The sequence below is a fragment of the Molothrus ater genome, chromosome 3 (assembly GCF_012460135.2).
Source record: "Molothrus ater isolate BHLD 08-10-18 breed brown headed cowbird chromosome 3, BPBGC_Mater_1.1, whole genome shotgun sequence".
In the NCBI taxonomy this organism is placed as follows: Eukaryota; Metazoa; Chordata; class Aves; order Passeriformes; family Icteridae; genus Molothrus; species Molothrus ater.
The window spans coordinates 61,381,193-61,400,973 of NC_050480.2; the positions used below are offsets into that span (position 1 = coordinate 61,381,193).

Genomic DNA, 19,781 nt, shown 5'->3' on the forward strand with positions numbered 1-19,781 from the left:
CAGATGTGTTGCTGCACTCATTCCTTTGAGACTTTTACACACTAGTGTCTAAGTATTTGCTGTGTAAAAGGATGAAGCGAAAAAATAGAGTACAAGTAGAAAGTTCAGAGTTGAGTAAAATTGACTCAGGTTCATGCAGTGGCCTCACACAAATGAAGCTTGGACACATGAAGCTTGCAAACAAAGCTATATCAATTCCTTCATCTTTACTCAAAGTTGAGCAAAACAACCAGTTCAATCCCTCAGGTCCTCAGTTGTGTGATCTCAGTCTATCTGTGCCTACAGATGCAGATGAGAAATGAGTCTGGTGACTACAGAGCTGGTAAAATCCATTTCACATATAAGTATTTTCTTATGTTTTATCTTTTGACTAAAAGGTGCTTGTGATCTTTCTCTGTTGTAAAGAAGAGATTCCTCAGTTACAATAGCCCTAAGAATTTGCCAAAATCCATGTCCCAGGCTTATCTCATGGCATCCTGATTGAAGTACCATCTTTCAAAACAGCTGCAAACATTTTCAAGGTTCACACTAAGGAGGCAGCAGCATAAGCTGGCACCTCCTGGCAGTTGTTCAGGCAGAGGTAGTCACAGACAATTATTCTGCTTTGAATATATGCATTCAGCCCTCGGCCACAGTAGCCAGTTTTTCTTCTAGGCAATACCTAATGCCGGATTTCCTCCTCTTGCAATCACAGCGAAGGGAGGAGAGGCAGCACTGCCTCTCAGTTGCCTGTCTCCTCTCTAGGGTAATAATCTTCTCTCAGCAGCCTAAGTGCTTTTTATTTGCATTGCTGAGGGCTAAGGTTTTGAGCCTGCTAATGCTGAGTGACAGAATTGGTTTTTAGTTTTTTCCTTTTAAGAAAAACATTCTAGGAAATTGCATAACCTGCTTTGATCCTCCTGATAATTGGAATTTAAAGTTGTAAACCCACCCATTGAAAAGTTAGTCAAAGCCAACTGCTAACAGTTGAACAAGCAGCCTGAATTGTGTTCTTGTAGTATGTGTCATGATCTACTCTTAAATTATATAAATTACTCTTACTATTCTTCATCCAGGTCCATTCCTCATTGAATGCACAATAAAGATAGAAAAAGGCTGAAGTAAGGTTGCATGTGCACAGCCATGGGTCCTAACTTTTGCATCTCGGTTATGCCAAGGAAACAGCTTTCCCTTGCTCTGTTTTAAAGACTGCATAGATGCCTTCAGCTCTGATCTGTTAGCACAGCTACAGCCAAAGCCACCAGAAGCTATTACCCTCTCATGTCTTTCCAACAGCACACACGAAATACGTGTCTTTGTTGTTAATTTCTCACTTGGAAAATCTTCATCCACTCTCAGAGAGGTAACATTCCCAACAGCCTAGGAATAAGCAGGCATGAAGGATGAGCTCCTCATGTCTTCTAAGTGATTTGATTCAAACCAAACCAAAAGACAGCACAACAAAAAAGAGTAGAGACCAAAAGCCCACACAAAAAACAATAGAGGATGCATCAGCAACTGGTTTTTTTTGAAAGTGAAAATGGGATAAGCACAAACAGGCTGCACAAATCTGTCAGTGGCGTGTACCTAATCAGCGTCTTTTCAAACTGCCATTTTTTTAGAACAAGGCAGAATATTGCATTTTGGGAAACAAATGATGTTTTGAGGCACATCAATTAGATTGAAGACCTTAGGTGGAACCAAGTCAGTGGGTGCATATTTTTAAGGTGATACATGCCTGAGAGACTTCCTACCAGGCTCTTTGAGGGCAAATTAATAGCTTACTGTGAAGTAGGGCTGCAACCTGCTCTTTCATGCAAATAAACCCCACTTTTTATCTACCAGCCATTAATGTCCTCTTTTTTCTTGAAAATACACATTTAGAAAGTGAATGATACCTCATCTGTACGCTGCTAAATATGCCGGAACAGCAGCACAGCATTTCTGCCCTTAAAAAAAAAGTCATATTCCCCCCAAACAACACTATTTCAAAGAATATCAAGGTTGATTAACAGTGTAGGGGTTACAAGACTTCTTACCCCTCTTTTGTCCATTTTTTCAGGTGAATGAAAACCCCTCCTCACTTAAGTGCCAGAAACCAGCTAATTGAGGCAGGGATGAGTTCCAGGTTTAATATTTGGGAAAAGGATGAGAGGAGAGTGAGCCACTGAGCTGAGGCTGCTGAGGCTTTTGATGACGAGTGAAGTGTCTGTCTGGCTGTGGTGTGATCCCCTTTTTCTGTGTCTCAGTCTTGCCAGCTGTTATTTTGGCATTCAGATATGTAAGACTGTGTCCTCATACTCATAAACAGAGCTTTCCACAGAGGGGCTTAGCAGGTCGGATGAAACAATAACAAACCCTTGCCTCAGTGAGAAGTGTCAAATTAGAAGACCAGAATTTGTAAAAATTACCTCCTCTCATTCCATATATTTATGGATTAATGATGTCATTGGGTTAACATTTTCACCTTCTAAACCCTATGGAAAGCCAAACCTAGAAACCTCAATGATTTTTGGGGCTCTCCTGGATGAACAGATATGCTTGCATCATTAAGCATACCATCAATGCAGAGCCAGTCTGCAAGCCTGAAAACTGATGCTGCTTTGCTGTTTTCCCCTGCCTATTGCAGAGCACGCTGGAGAAGGTGGGTTTCCTGGCTGAGCAAGGGGAGCAGAAGAGTACAGAGCAGCCAACAGGCTTGTTATCAGGGGCAGAAAACAACTCTGAGTCCACAAGTATTCTTCAAAAGCAAACAAATACTGCAACAAATCATCCATAAAATGCAGTCAAAAAGGACTTCATTTAATTAGTGATATGTAAAGACTTTTGCATAGAAAAAAGGTTAACAAAGTAATGCATAAAAGACCGACTAGGTACAGTATTTTTAAAACAAATATTTTAAAGTATATTTTGCATAATGTTTAACATTTTCAATGCTTATTGCTTTCTCCACACAGCAGAGAAATCAAGTGCATAATAATACATGCTGTGTTTTATTTTTATTTTCTTTTTTTTTACATAAAATCTCTAGTTCTTGACTGGTTGTATTAAAATACTTAGGTTATTTTAAGTCACTGTAATAAAAAATGAAAGCAAACCATTTTATGCAGCACTAGTTATCTGGGTATTGACAAAATAATTTACTCACATCCCATTAATACATTCATTTTGGTTTGGAATCAAACCCACATTACAATGTTGGCATGTTAATAGCCAATTTAAAAGTTGTCCCTACCATAACTTCATTCATACCCAGAGTGATCATTCTCCCAGAAGTTGATAGTGAATAGAAGAAGGATCTTGCACTGAATCGGCTAAAAGTGAATGTCCAAATACAGCTAAATAAGTTGAACTCTTACAACACTGAATCTCTTGTATTGGCATGAATCAACTCTATCCAAGTGTGCACGCTTTCAATAGGTGGCTACTTCTGGGTGCATGACAAATTCACTGTTTGTGCAGATAGGAGCTAGCACCAAGTTTAAGCCATAAAAATGGGTGCCTCAGGGCTCACAGGCAGTACTGAAACGTTCATTAATCCCAGCACTGATAAGATAATTGCTTTTGCCAATGCTATGCTAGACGTCACAATTTGGCAAGTCTGTACAAAGAAAGTGAACTAAGCGAGAACTAGGCCTGTCAAACTAAACATTCTTCCTCGGCAATCTTTTGGCTAAAAAAACCTTTCTCCTCCAAGAGCACGATCTGCCCCGGAAAAGTATCCTAGTTCTGGAGCTGAATGCAAAATTTCCCCTCTCTCCCATATCCATACCTGTGCAATGTTATTTGTTTTAGCAGAACACACACACATATATATATATATATTTATTTATTATTTTTTCAATGTCAGGCACTTATGAAACTGGAACTCCTTTTCTACTCCTTTCTAGCCTGAGGAGACCTGGTAGATGCAATCCCTCATCTCTCTGCCAAACAAGGATGCATAGCTGGAGAACTATTAGTTCTAATGTCTATGTATTCCTACGTGTGTTGCAGGAAACCTCTACATGCCGACATGGTGACACTGTTATGAAAGCCATTGCTGCTCCCTCAAGGTGCCTCCAGCAAGACGAACGGAGAAGAAGAAGAAGAAGGTGTCTCCCCATGTCCTCTCCGACACCGGCAGTGAGGATGGATAATCGCCGCTCCTCGGTGGGCTCGCCGGCACCGCTCAGGCCCTTCGGGTGAGGCTGAGCAGGGAGGACACGGCGAGCGCCGGGGCTGGGGCTGGGTGCGGGGATGGTGGCTCGTGGCTGTGAGCACATGCACGTGTGCTGACAGGGAGAGGAGGGAACCGCAGTGGGAAGAGCTGTGTGTGGCCGGGGGGGGACTTAAAAGGCTCCAACTTCAGTCCCCCAGGGTCGGTAGGGTTTCGTGCCGCCGCCGGTGCCAGCCTGCTGAGGGCTGGCAGAGGCTGACACGGCCAGCGGAGGGGTGATGGCGGTGGCCGCGGCCACGGCGGCGGCGGCCGCGCTGGGGGGCAGCATGGGGAAGGTGCCGGTGAAGGAGAGGGGGAAGCTCTGGGCTGCGGCTGTGGCTGCTGCTGCCGCGGCGTGAACAGTGGCCGACAGGGACAAGAGGGAGGTAGAGAGAGGAGGGACACAGGGAGCGATGCTGCCGGCGGAGGGGACTCTGAGGGCGGCATCGGCGTGGGCGAAGGTGGCCGTGAGCAGGGCGGAGCCGTGAGGGGGCACGTCCGAGGAGAGTCTGCACGGGGCGGCATCGGAGGCGTGGAGTCCGTTCGGCTGCAGCAGAGCGGCCGGGAGGTGGTGGAAGGCGGCGGCCCAGTGGTGAGGGTGCAAGGGATGGTGGTGGTGGTGGACCATGGAGGAGGTCATGGCAGCAGCTTCCCTCTGAGAGGCGCAGGTGCTCAGGTGGGACACGAGTCTAACGCGCAGGGGGTCGGATGTGTCGAGACCTTCCACCGAAGTCAGGTACCTCGCCACTTCTGTCAAGCACTCCCGGAAGCCGATGCTCATGAAATCCATGGCCAGGGAATGGGCGTCAAAATAACCTGCAAGGGGAGGGCAAAATACATGTTGAATGTGGAGCTGGCCAACCCAGTCCTGGCTCAGCCACCGCATTTCCCGTTTGCCATTTGTGGGTTAAGATGTGCAACAGAAGTTTGTTATCTGGTCTGTAAAATGATCTCTGTGACCATCCCTGTAATGTACTAGGCTGCAGTTGTTTATGCAGACCATATACAAATGAAAATAAGTAAGTCCATAAGACATTTAAAAAGATACATGATGCCTCTCCTGAAATTCCTCAGCAAGCTGCTGCAGTGCAATGTTGATCCTGTATGTGTGAATGAGATGCTTATCCACACAAAGAAACAGGCTGGAGATCAGAGAGCTTGCATGTACTACCCTGCCTTTTCTTCCCTACACTGGCATTCATCCTAATGCTTTCAAACTATTTCTTGACATTGTGAGATAGTTGTTGTAGCTGCTGCCGGGGTCCCTTCTACTTCACAGAGTCATTAAGACAATATGACATACGGTGTTGCTTAACTACAAACAAAAAACATCTTGTGATGACTCTGCAAACACACAATAAAAAGCTTTACTGAGAAAATGTTTTATGTAATGCCATTGCTAATTTGGAGATGGAAGACTGACAGTCATATGGCCCATGAGGTATTTCAACAAACAGCAACTGGAGCTCCATAGGCTTGGGACAAAAAAGCATTTGAAAAAAAAAAAGTTTTATTAAATGCACATGAAAGGATACTCCCTTTCTAAAAGGGTTGAGCATAAAATCTTGCATTTAACTTGCAGCTCTTCAACCACAAAAACCTATTCCACTTTTTGGAATTTTCCTATTTTAGTTTAAATGTTGTCTCCTTGGGGCAATAATATCCTATCCCCTCCCAAGTTGGCATGGTGTTTTTCCTCTCACTTTCAATGAAAATTTTTAGGTATGCATGACTGTGATGTGTGTGAGTATATAAAGATCAAGTGCCCATCTTACGGTAGAACATGGCAGCAATGCCTTGTACTCTGTCATGAAATAATTTCGGCCTTTCTGAAAAATGCTAGCACTTTAGATACCTTTTTTCATTTTAATCAATTTTCAGGCTAGAAAGAAGCGCTTCCACCACTGCATGCTCACATTATAGAATTAACTCAGGCACATTTATCCATGTTGCTCCAAATCCCCTGCCCACTATACACTCCATCTTGCCAAATCACAACGGTGCTTTTGCTGCAAGCCTACTACTTGCTCATCTGAACCTGAGTGAAACTCTGGCTCAGCCAGCAGATCAACGAGTGGAGGACTCCTGTCCTCAAGTGCTGACTCCTCACAGCTTTCTTCCTGCCAGGGTCCACTGCAACCAAAGGTTTGAGTGAGCTCCTGAGAACCAAAGGCCAGGTGTGCCAGCAGCAGTGAGATAGCAGGGCACCTTCTCGGGTGCCAGTCAGCCTGGCGTGGGGACTGCTTCTGTGCCGGAGGCTCCAGGACCTCCAGCAGCATCAGAGGGGCTGACGCACAGCCAGAACCACTTCCCGGCCCTGGCCATGAGTCAGCCAGCCTGGGAGTCCTGAGAGCACTTGGCTCAAGCCAGGGCTTCCCGGCCTCCCTCCCTCCTGGACTAGAAGAGATGTGGGGGATGTGGTTGTCACCAGCTTCCCCTGAGTCTGAGCTGCTGGCTCTGTGACAAGCCATCCCAAAGCCCTGGTGATCCTGGCTCCCTTTCAGTCTCCTATGGTGGCCGAGGCATGAAAACAGAGGCTAGATGAGATCTGGGACTCCCAGGCTCCATTATATTTTGATGGTTATCTTTTCCCGGTTTCCCCTTCACCAGCTTCCCCCTTCTGAGAGAGACTTAAAAATGTTGCTTCTCATTTCTTTCCCAACCCACAAACATCCTCCACCATGTGCACATGCCAGTGTTTTGTAGTGAACAGGAACTCTTGGTTTTACCTCATCTGTCCTGGTAACCCACCTGCTGCACACAAGTCACTTAGGCTACATGAACCCATGCACTGACCCAGGTGTCACTCACTCAAGATAAATTTGTAGTGAAGCTTCAATAAAACCACACTGAGTTCTCTACAAACAACTCACTGTTGACAAATCACTCCTCCCCTGTGCTTGCTTGCACCATCAGCAAAAAGCCTTGGCCTTAGGCCAAAATAATAGCTCAATGTGAATAGGAGACTGTCCACAGAACTGTCCACACCTGTGTCAGGATGGCAGAAACACAGAGCCTGCACAGGACCTGAGAGGCATCTGCCTGCCTGCCTGCCCAGGCAGCTCTGAAAAGCAGAGAAGGGGCAGAAGCAGTGTTGGGTTTCTCTCCCACACTGCCCACCTCGGGATCAGTGTGCTGAGTGGTGGCCAAGCCCATCCTGACTTGCCCCAGTCCCACCCACTCCCCATCATGGATGTCCTCCTTTCTGTGTGAGGAAGAGGACAGTCCTTAATGCAGGGCAGCATATGGGTATCAGGACCCATTTCTCCTTTCCTCAGAAAGAAGTGATTGTCCCTGGTAAAAATGATGAAACTAATTTTTTTGCTGATACAAAAAAAATCCTCTGGCACACAAAGAGGGAAATAAATACAAATAAAACAAATATCTACTTTAAAAATACTCTAAGAAATTATATTTAAAACTGTTAGTTAGATTGCAAAGTAAAACATTAAGCAAGCAAGAAATGCAGGCTTAAACTTTGCCCAGTATTCAAACCTCTTTTTCTTACAGTTTCTTAATCTGTGCAGTGAGATTACTCTTATCTCTAGGACAGAAGGAGCAGATAAAGTTGTAGTATTTGTGAAGCGATCAGGTATTATTGTGATGGGCCACCCACCGTGGATCATGGTGTGAAAGACAGCAGCAGAAATAAGCCTGTCCCTGCACCACAACACTTCACCCTTTCCCGCACTGCCACAGCTATGCCGGTGTCAGCTGGGGCAGGAGAGACATGGAGCAGAGACCAACCAAGGAAGAGAAGAGACTGCAAGACCTGGGATTGCTAGCAACATCCAGTTTGTCCAACTGGAGCCAGAGGCTGGGCTCCACCAACACGTGTCTCTGTCCCGCAGCTCCCATCCCAGGCATTTCATCCCCTGCCCCACTTGGCCACCTGACCTGACCCATTTATAAAAAAATACTCTGCATATTTTTTTGGGGCAGGTAAACCAGGGAAGGAAGCTTCCTGATAAATGAGGTCTCCATTTGGGTTCACCTCCTGGCCGTCCCGCTGTCGGTGCAAACATTGGAGGGCTGGGAGCTGCTGCAGCTCCTCAGAGGAACAATATGCAGCGTGATGTGGGGGTCAGGCTGGGATAGCTGGGCCACACATCGCATGGGGAGGATGAAATGAAACAGCCACCACTTCCCTCAGCAGCCAAGCACTCTGTGCTCCCTGCACCAAGGGAGACAGAGCTTGTGGAACCAGCACACAGCCACACACTCAGAGAAGGCACCATCACTAGGACACACAGAGGATCCAAATCACCTGAACACAGACTGCACAACCATGATAAATTCTGGCATTTTATAACTTTCAAGAGTGTATCTTTAGCAACTACAGTGCTTTCTCAAGGACTTTTTACACATATGTTAACCTTCTATTTAAATTTTGTACATTTCCCGAGGAACCAAGAGACATGTATGTTACCTGATGGGCAATAAAATTCCTTTCATCTCTTATCAAACAAGTTACCCATAACTTTTAAGCTTAAATGGACTCCTAGAAAAAATTCCTTAACACCTAGAAAAAAGGTGTGTCAACTTGGCGTTAATTTTCACAAATAACAAAACACCAGCTTTTAACAGGCTTTCCTATAGCCATCTTCTGTTAGGCTCGCACTGATTCTGAGCTGAGTTTTTAATTGCTGCAAGGTACGGAGAGTAGCATAATTCAGTCATGCACTAAAAACTTTGGTCAAAAAAAAAAGTAAGAGAGACAGCAGCAGTTTCTTTTCTAGCCTTTACCTATATGGCATAGTGGGTGAGTGAAGAATCAGCTGGCTTCCATTACAACAATTCAAAGCATGATCACGGTTGATGGCACGGGACGTGGGACCATGCCTATGGAATGCCAGCAAGTTTTTCGCTCCAAATAAGTTCCAAAATCATGACTACACAGAACACCTCGTGGGTGGCTGAAACCATTTGGCCTCCAGCCTTGGGACTGTCAGCTTGCACAAGCGAGGTACGCTCGACTCCCGGCGCTCGGCTGATCTAATGGGTCAGCGAGTGCAGCCACTGCGTCATGCCAGCACCCATTAACAGGGAGCTATGCCAGCCTCTGACACACAAATATAGCATAGAAATGTGAGTGCAGAGAGCACTGCCTGCCTACCCACTTCATCAGATACCTGGAGATGCACAGATCAAGACTGGGTTTTGTTCTGGTGAATGAGATGGTCTAACCTGGAACTGAAAAGTCTTTCCAGAACAAAGAAAATATTTAAACATAAATTAAAGTTCTTCTCTGTTCACTTCCTTCAGTATAGCAGCTCAATAATGAGGTTTAGCATCAGGTTTTTTGCTACACAATTGTTGCCACAAACCTCCTGTTTATGTTTGGTGTTTGCGTATTTGTTTTGTCTCCCTGTGCAGATTTCAGTGCTCTTTGGAAACCCCAAACAAATCTCTGACTGGGCTGCCTGTGAATGAAGCCTTTACTCCCACAGTGTTATGAAAGCAAACACAAGCCCAGGGTCAAGTGCTTCTTTTGTCCCAGTAGCTCTTTCCCACGAGTTCAATCCTGCCATTAGCATTGATTTCCACTCCTTTAATCTGGAAACGCCTATCACAGCTCCTCAAAGCACTTTTTTTGATGAGACTTCCCCAAATATTAAAAAAAAAAATTGTTGGCTCCTTACCTTTCCCTCCTGTTGCCTGCAGCATCTTCAGATGATCCACTGTCATTTGCAGTATTTCCGCTTTTTCTAATTTGGCAGATCCCTTTGAGATAAGAGACACATATAAATAAAGGCTTACGAGTACTAGAAACTTCAATTTGATATACTTTCCACTGAGCTCAGCCTTATGGTTTCAATTTCCCCTATCATTAGGACATTCTCTGCTTAATTCTTTCGTGAGCATCTGCTTCCCAGACTTGGTCTAAGGACTAATACCGTCTCCCTAATTTCCCTTTATTAGGGCTATACCTCAGCAGCTCTGGCCTTGAAGGCAGTGTAGAGATGACATCTTCAAGAAATGAGAGAAATACATAACTTTCTGGACTTCCCTTTTAACAACAAACACAAGGGGAGAGCTGGCAGGAGGGGTCTGTGTGGCCACAGGTTAGGACCCTGTTGCAACGTTACTTTTTGTGCTATTACCGGTAGGTGTCCCTGCGGACACACACCCAGCACTGTCCCTCTCTTCATGGCCTGTTAGTTTGCAATGTGTCATTTGGTTGTTGAATATTCCATTCTCATTTTTTGACTGAAAAAACTGCCACACAGTCCACAGTATTTTAAGTTAGTGAGAGGCCTACTTTGCAAAGACTAAATACTGCGAAAGAGTGTAGCTCCTCTGTCAGTAAAAATCTTTTCTGACACTAAGAGTGGCTCGCAGAGCTACAAGAGATACCGGAAAAGTACAAAATAGAACTCAAAAGGCAGTATTGATATATCAATGTATAAATAAAACTATTTTGCTTGGCAGCATTCCCTTGGATATCTGGAACACACCCAGACAACACAAATGTTATTCCAGTGCAAGAGATCATCCCTTGGCATCAGTTAAAATCAGGGCCACGCAAGCTGCAGCCACCAGTGGATCACATCCTGCCAGCCAATTTTTTCTCTCTTAGTTATCATCTGGGCTACTTCACTGTCTCAGCCAGCTTCTCCCAGGTTGTACATTTTGAGCTGGGCAAAGTTTGCCTGGTGCTGTGCAGCCATGTTTCAGAGTGCTCATCTCTGCCACACTCAAGAGTAACACGGTGGCTTGGGAAGGGAGGGAGGCGGAAGCGAAACTAAACCTCCAACTTGGAAACTCCAGTGAGCTGAATGTCAAGGAGCTGGGCAAGGACTGATGACTTCGTCCTTGGCATATTGTGGGAAAATGGTGGGATTTTCTGATTCAAATACAGCACATGCTCGTTTTTATGGCAGTGCCTTTTTTTCAATCTGCTTATTGCTCTCAACGTACCAACATTGATGTGCGTGTGAATTTTTGGTCAGAATTCCCCGTTTTACATGCAGCTACATCCTGTAGCTTTCACAGACTTCATCTTTTCCATAGACACAGTACAAGCTGTCTCAGTGAGAGTGACTAATAGCTAAAAACTGCATGGTGCTGGGTAATTTCCAAAGGCTCTGTAGGACTTGTTTTATAATGTTTGTGGTTTTCAAGAAATAAACAATAAGATGGGACAAACAACTGTTGTCTCTTGCCCCTGTTTATCTAGCTGAAAATATCCCTGTCACTGTTTTGCCAGAACCAACGCAAGGTCACAGTGACAACTACCAGTTACTAAAAATCATATTGCAGGTGACACAAGAGATGCTCTCAACCAACACTTCAAATTTATTTTTTTCAGCCAGCTTTTGCTCAGGCCAGGGATGAAACAGGCCTAACACGGCGTGGTGTTTGCCACGTAGTTACCACTTATATTCAGCACCTCCCAATCCTGCTCTCAGATTTTACTTTTTGGGTTTATTTTACTATTACAAGGAAGTCAGGTTATTTATTTTCAGATGTTTCATTTTTATTGAAACATAGTGTCAGTTGCACATATCCAGCAATCTTCGACACTTCTAGCAAAACAGGAACAAGGTTGAAAATTGAATCAAAGCCCAAAAAATAAAATTCAAGATATGGAAAAAAAAATTTAAATGGAAAAACCAAAATGCTTTTTTTTTTTTTTTAATGAAACATTGTATTCTAATCTCTTGGTCTGTAATTTCATGACCAAGGAACTGAGCTAAAGTTAACTGGATCCTTTCAGACTTCCTACTAAATACTTTCTCACTGAAACTCTGAATATATCACTGACTTCACTAGCTGACAAACACGGGCCTATTCCACCTCCTAATGCACTGGTTCTAAAGAGTAATCTTAAAACATGAATAATCCAGACTGTCTGCTCCCTTTTCAGGAAATTGGACTGATTTGCTTGCAATGGAAAGTATAGATTTGAAAAAAAAAAGGTCCGTTAAAGTAGCGGCAAAGTAAATTATATTTAAAGATTTAGACAGAAAGCTAATTTACATACAGGTTTGGGGAGTTGTGTTGGGTTTGTGTATTTTTATTTTTTATTTAATATGGAGTAAAGCACATTTTTAACAAAACCACTACTGGAATTCATCGAAAGAACAGAGGCAACATGAACATAGTTACCCTTAAGGGAAAAACAAGCCAAAGAATGGAAATGTTTTTCAGCCTTATAATGAATTATGTTTCTAATAGTTTTGCCACAACAAAGCATTTTATTGAAATGCCTGCTTTGTGCCAGATCAGGACACATACAGTATTATTTTAATGAGATTTACAAGAGAACTAACATTGCCAGATGAGATACAGAATTTATATTTAAAAAAAAAAAGCTTACTTGTTTTTCAAAAGCAGTTGGCACAAGCCGCCTCAGCTCTGATAAACTGTTATTTATACGATCACGGCGCCTTTTCTCTATAATCTATTCCCAAAAAAACAAAACACATTAAGTTTATAAAAATGAAGGGCAAAATCACAACACACATGCAAATTGTCAAATGCAAAAATAATTAAATGAAACATACCCCTCTTCTTTTCTTTCTGGCCATGATCTGAGATGTTGTCGTTGGGGAATTTGATCGAATGACAGAACTATTACTTTGCCTGTGAAACAATAAAAGTACGTCAGGTGTTGCACAACTTGACACCGCTCTTTGAAGACACCTTAGGTCACCATATTACGTATGCATAGTCCCTCTAATGCCATTTTCAGTGCTTTTAAGAAGTGCCTTGCGTTGCACAGTGTTTTTGAAGACAGCAATGCATTTCAGTTTTGACTACCCCAGCATACATTTTGAATTGACATTTTGAATTTTCCAACACTCTGTAGGAAATAAAGTCCTTTTCTGTAGACAGTTTACTATCCAGTGCAGATTTCATTTTCTTTGCATATAAAGTCCTGCCTACCAAGCAGAGGCTGAAGAACCAGGCCCAAATCCACATGAAGCATCTCTATATGGCAACAGCAGTGGTGAGTGGACATAACCGATGACACAACCTCTGCCAGGCCTGCTGGGTTTTGACGTTGCTGCCCATTGCTACACAGTCAGTAGATGGTCAAGTACGATGCCAGGTGCCCAGCCCGGCTCTGTTGCATTGTCCAGGAGTGGAATTCAAAATCTGCTTTTAAAACTATACTACCCACGAGGACAAAGTTGCTCTTATTTCATCACGAGCGCGCAAAAAAAAAAAAAAAATCAGTATCTTTTAATACTTATTTAGCCACCGATAAGGAAGAGAAAGGGCTCTGGTGCATGAACCTCTAAATTTGCAGGAGGAGCCCTGAAGCCCCTCAGCGTCCCCGCAGCGCGCCCAGCCCGACCCTCCCTGGGCAAACACCACTGCCCGCCCTCGGCTCGCACGGCGGGTTTGCTGAAGTTCAGCTGCTGAGGATCCCTGCTTACTTTCCACGGCTCATTCCCCACTGGCGCCGTGGGAAATGAGGTTGTTCGGCCTGATCAGGAGCGATTTTGGAAAAGGTCTGATTGCAAATGGCAAATTAAGCGGCGCTAATGAACCGCAGCCCGGTGGCTCACACAGCTACTGGAGTGCTGCGCATAATTTCAAGGCTCGGGCACTCCAAGCGCGGGGCTAATTTTTGGTGGGCTACGAGCGAGCTGCCAGCTGACCTGGAGGGGGACACAACACCTCTGACCTCGGGGGCCGCCGCCCCCCCACCCCCATCCCAAGGGGGTGTCCGGGTCTCCCCCTCGCCCTGCCCCAGCTTGGGGCGCACCCCGGCCCGCGCCCCCGACGGAGACGGCGGCCCCGGGGGTGCCTCACTTACCCCGAGTAGTTGTTCTCGCTACCCACGTCTATAGTCTCGTCCATATCGCTGTCTGAGGTAGTTTCCTCGCAAGGTCGCTTCATCGTGCGCACGGCGCGGTGGCAAAGATAAATAAATCCGGGGGGGCTCCGGGCACGGCACAGCTCGGCACAGCACGACTCCGCACCGCCAGCAGAGCAAACCCTCTCTGAGCCGCTTTCCCACGCCGCGGCACAGCCTCAAGCCCGACGGCCCGCCCCCGGCAAGGCCCGCCCTGCCGAGGGTGACGGCCGGGGGCCGCCCACCGCCGGGGCGCGGAGGCGTGCGGAGGAGCGGGCGGCCGCCCGCCCGCCCGGCGGGGTCCCGCCGCCCTCGGCTCACGGCAGGCGGGGAGCGGAGCCAGCACGGGGCCGAGGAGGGAGGGGTACGGGGTTCCGAGCATCCTCAGAGCTCGCCCTGCGGGGAGAAGGAGCAATACTGGATTCCCAGCCCTCCGATGCTGCCGGAAGAAGAGGGGTGGCCGGTGTCGCCCCGCTGTCCATCTCTCACCGGGCACTTGGGACGATCTTGCTCCCCTCCACCCGTAGCACACGAGCCGGATCAGCCCCCTGCCCAGTGCTCCAGAGCCCCGGGCGGTGGCAGCAGCCCCGGTCTCCTTTCTTGCGGTGCCGCGAGTGGTATTATCGGGCACACGGGAGTGCGTTGGAGAGTTGTGTAAGTCCCGGGAAATGTATAAATCCCCCCCGGCCGGGCGCGCCTCCCCGGCCGCCCCGTCCCGCTGAGTTCCACGGGCGCGCCGAGGGCTAGCGGGCGCTTGCAGGGCCGGGAGCCAAGCACAGCGATAATCCCTGCTGGAAGCGACTTGGGAGGAAGTTTAGCGTCTTGTTTACCGGACGATCTGTAGCAGGCGGGTTTTATTTTGCTTTTGTTTGGGATTTCTCCACCCCGTTTGTTTGTGTTTTCAAATTCCGGATTCCTGACAAAATACATTCGGAGTGGTATGTTCTCCGCAGAAATTTAATCTTTCAACTGCGGTGATTGCCCCTGTCTGCCTGTTCCCCCCTCCATCCCCTTTGCCACCTTCCTAGGAACGTTTTTCTCCCGCCCCTGCTGTCGGACGCTGGCCGAGAGGGGCCGGGACGGGGCGGGGAGGGTTCGGCACCAGCTTGGACACCGCGGCTTTATCCTGGCTCTCGGCGGCACACGGAGCTGCGGTCGCTCAGCAGCCCGGAGGACTTGAAGGCTACCGGCGAGGGGACTGCCCTTGCTATGACTCGGTACATTGTCGGGACAGGGGCAGCCCCCTCGCCGCCCCGCCTGGCCGCCCGGGGCTGCGACTGCCCGACCGGGGCTCCGGCAAGCAGCACCTGCCGGAGAGAGACGTGGGCAGGAGCTGCCGGCGTCGCCGCAAAATGACAGAGCGGCCAAGAGTCTCCCGTTCAGCGCGGCGTGGCCCCGCGACCCTCACCGTGGCCGCACTGCTCTCGCCTCTCCGGGATTTCCAGGCGGCGACAGCACGATGCTGCTCCGGACAGAGGGAGGGCGGGAAGAAGGGCCGGAGTGGCCGATGGGTCCGGCTTTCCTTTCGGGGCAAGCTGCGAGCTCGATGGGCCGGAGTGAGCGGGCACCTTCCCGGCGCGGCCCCGCTCGGCAGCACCGGTGCTGCTTCTGCCTGCGGGCGGCGTTTGCCCCGGCTGCTTTATATTTAGCAGCCGACAGTACCAATGACTCAGTTTTCCACTCGGTTAAATCCCGTGGAAGGTACAGGTGGTTTGGTTCGTTCGCGGGTGTGCGTGCGGCACAGGGCCGTTGCGAATGAGAAACCGGCGCCAGCTCTTTTGTACGCCGACATCCGCCATCTCTGCAATTACATTTGGTGGCACGTCGGGTGTTTGCCCTTTCATGTGGATGTTGCTACTATGTAAAGGAACAGCGGGATTTCATGCCTCATTGCCCTACCGGGACATCCTTTTCATGCCCGTATTTGCAGAGTTACTAAAAGCTCCGCGGCTGCTCACTCACAACAGAAGAGAGCGTCCGCGGGAATGTCGAAGACAGCTCCAGGGAACTTGGGACGCATTCCCCACAATGGCCCCTTTGATGGGATTTGAACAAAAAAACAAACCAAACCAAAATACAAACCTCCCCCTCAAAAAAACCAAACCAAACCAAAACAACAACAACAAAAAAAACCCAAACAAAAAAAAAAAAAAAACCAAACCAAAAAAACCACCAAAAAAACAGAAACCAAACCAAAACCCACGAAATAAATCCCCACGAACAAACAACCCTAAAATGTATCGGGATCTCTCGGGAGAAGTGGACTAGCAGGAGCAGCCTGTGGCGCCCGACTGCAATTTGAAGCACAAACACTTTAGGAATCTGGCATTAGGCTCAGCAGTTTCAGTGCTCGACGTCGGGGTTTCTAGAATATTTTAAAAATCCCAATAAACAAAAAAAAATTACCACCCCAAATTATTTTTCGTGGTCTGTGCTGTAACGACACAGGGAGACCTGAGGTAGCCGGGCCTGCTCCCGTCCGGGACCCCCGTTCTGGGCGCCCCGGGAGCGGCCGGGAAACGCTGCCGTGCCTCAGACATCGCCTTTCAGTGCGAGGCGAGGTTTGGTAGGTCTGAGTTTGAGTCCGTGTTACTCTGCCTGGGCTGCAGCTGCTCGAAAAACGCCTGCACACACGGGGAGGGAGGGGGGGACACAGGCTCGAGCGTGGGTGTCCGAATCCCTGCTAAGGCACGCGAATCACCCGGGGATGTTGGTGCGTTTCCGAGCTGTCTCGGGGTTTTTGCACAGAAATCTTTCATGTCACGCGTCGGTGCCGCTGGATTTGTAATTTCTGCTCACTCTGGAAATAGCTCCTGCTGCTTTATGGTATTATTTCCCCCTGGGGCACAACTCCCGCATGCTGTTTTCCTACAGAAACCTGAGCTATCCTATGGTTACCTCCCCGAGTAGAGCTTATGTCAGCGTCGTCGATCCGGCTGCTAAATCCTCCTGGCACCCTCGCTAAAGGCCCTCCTCCGGGAAACTTCTTTTTTCATCTTGCCCAGATTAGGGATTTTGTTTGTTTGTTTTTGTTTTAATTATTTTTGAGAGATCTGCCTGCTCCTTGGGTGAGAAATTTCGGCCTTTCCCGGGTGGCACCGAGGAAGGCACGCCCTTGCACCTCTGCCCGGTCTCGGGCTCTCCCCTGCGGCAGGTGCGCTGCGACAGGCAGGGGCTCCGTGGCGCGGCACCAGCACCGCGACCCATGGGCCAAGCCTCTTGTTGTGCTGTGGTCCTGGCTGTACGGCACACGTGTCTCTTTCTCCAGTGGCCCCCAAAGCGCGGATCCCGGGAATCCTCGCTGCGGCGGGACTGCCCGCTCAGCTGGCAGCACGCAGCGCTGACAGCCGCGCAGTCGAAGCCCAAAGAAACGCAGCATTCGCCGTTCCCCGTTGCTTTTCCCTCCAAAGGGAAAAAGCCGGGCGGACTCGCCGCTTCCCGCCAGCCTGGAGGCCCCGGGACAGCCCCTGCCGTCACCCACCACCCACGCCAGCCAGCTCTCCCTGCAGGCCCCCCTCGCTCCCCGGATCCCCTGAGCAGCGTTTTCCCGGGAGAGGAGGCCCCGGCCGGCGGCTCCGCGGTGGAGGCTCCCCGGCCCGCAGGCTTCCTGTCCCGGCCGGGGGGCGTCGGGGGGAGGCCGGGCAGCTCCCTCTCCGTCCCACCCTCTCTCCTTCCTGCTTTCTTGTGGGTTTGTTGTTTGGGGGTTTTGTTTGTTTGTTTTTACTCTCGTGGTGCTGGCGGTGGCTGCGGGGCCTGGTGGGTCACACGAGGCCAGCCCGGCGCTCCGGCCCCGACAGGCGCTGAGCCGTGCGGGCGCTCCCAGAGCCGGCTTGCCAAGTAAGCAATGCAGTACATTTCTCGCTATGTCTAGAGAGCCGGCTCCCGTAGGGAAGTGACTCTCTTCTGCTCCGTTCCCGAAAATGAAATTTCCTATCCCCCGAGATTTCAGGATTTTACACGTCTCTGTGTGCCGTTTAGGATTAAATAGTTAGGGAGTTCAAAGACTATTTTTAAAATGTGCATGGCCTTCTGAAGGAGCTGAAGTTTTTTTCAGCAGCTCTGAAGTCTCCTTCTGAAGGAGACTCAAGATTGTCCCGAGTTTCTTTACTGAACACGGTAGGTACTCGGAATCTAAGTCTTTGAGGATTTTTTTTTTTTAACTTTACTGTCTCCTTCTTAAAAAGCCATTGGCATCCCATATCCTCCTACTCAGTAAGCAGCTTCTTTGGGATAGCCGTTCTACTACTTTTAAGTTACTTTCTCTATTAGGAAACTCTTAAGAACAGGAGAGAAATGCAATTCCCATTCATGGACTGTGGACCATGATGCTGGCTTTGTTCTGGCTTTGTTGGTTTTTTTTTGGGGAGGGGTTTGGGGTTTTTCGTGGGTTTTTTTTGGGGGGGGGGGGTGGGAGGTTTTTTTGTTGTTTTGTTTGTTTGTTTGCTTTTTTTCTTGATGGACTCATCACTAACTGCCAGGAAAACAAGAGAAAAAGCCTTCTTGATTTTTTTCCCCTGATGTGATTGTAAATAGATGGTTAAAATTATTTCTGGCCATATTCATACCACGGTGGGATGGACGGACTGAAGAAAGAGCAGAGAGCTGAGGAAACTATGTGTGACAGCTGAAGGAAATAATGCTCAAAAAAAAAAAAAAAAAGAGAGAGTCTTTAAAACGTGGCTTTGCCTAGACAGTGGCTACACACAGGTGGAAGTGAATGCATGACATTCCATGCAGGTCTGTATTGTGGAGGAGTATTTGACTATTAGCTGGGGTGTAGGATTTTTGCCAGTGGATCACAGTAGGGCCTGATCCACAGCTGATTCCTGGGGTAGTACAATAACCCCACAGATACTGATAAAATTGCAATTCCCTGAGATGGATGCAATCACTCCAGTAGATCACTTCAGTTTTGGGAAAGATAAAAAGTGCACAAAGACTTGCTACTATAAATTTTAAGCTAAAGATGATGGAGGACAAAAAAGTATGAAGGAAGATGCAGTGAGTATTTATAGACCTTTCTAAGTAACAAGTTTTAATGTTTATCACTGAGCTACACCTCCACAAATCTGATCTTGGTTAAGTAGTGAAGCTGACTATTGGGATTTTAGGCTGATGACAGAAAATGTAACTCTACATCTCCTGCAGTGTGTCACACTGCTTCTCTGTTTTTAGTGCCTACAGGGGTCAATGAATGCACCCTCCTGGGTCGAGTGCTTTCTCCTGGCCCCTAGTCAATAGGTGCTGCGTGTTTGTCCAGAGCATGAAATGCTCTCCCTGAGAGCTGTCACTACATTGTAGGTGACACAGAAAGACAGGAACACCTCCTCTGGCTCCCACTGTCTGGTGATAACGAGCGTGATTGAACAGCACCCCAAGGAAGGGCAGCTGGAGAGGACAAACCCTGCAGCTGAGAGCCTCATCCTTAACTCTTTGCACCTTGGCACACTTCCTATGTGAGCTCAGGCACTCAGGACAATTAATTACATTAACAAAAGGTGTAAATTAAAAGTGTCTGTGAACTGTATTGAAACTCAGTTTGCATGCTCTTATTCACAACAGAACTGGCTGCAATTTGATTTAAATTAACTCACTTTCAGAATAAAATAACATTGACTAGAATAAAAGCAGCTTTAATTTTGAATGGATGTCTACATAGAATTGTTTGTGGTTTAACTAATCCGCTCTAAATATTAAGTCTGTTGATTTTCCCCGGCACTTCCATCTAGGCTAGTTTGCTTTGCGCCTCTTTAGGCTCCTATCACTAAAGTGGATATAGTAATTGCCTGCTAA

The 19,781-nt window shown here is 47.6% G+C and overlaps 1 protein-coding gene across 1 annotated transcript; it reads right to left on the bottom strand.

Moving 5' to 3' along the window:
* Positions 1–2,760: 2,760 nt before the first annotated feature.
* HEY2 (hes related family bHLH transcription factor with YRPW motif 2) lies at positions 2,761–14,177 on the bottom strand. Its single transcript, XM_036404584.1, has 5 exons — positions 13,950–14,177; positions 12,688–12,766; positions 12,501–12,584; positions 9,820–9,901; positions 2,761–4,993 (listed from the first exon to the last, which is right to left on the bottom strand). Exons 1-5 carry the CDS (start codon positions 14,030–14,032, stop codon positions 4,311–4,313), a joined length of 1,011 nt encoding a protein of 336 aa, XP_036260477.1. The 5' UTR covers positions 14,033–14,177; the 3' UTR covers positions 2,761–4,310.
* Between the last annotated feature and the right edge of the window lie 5,604 nt (positions 14,178–19,781).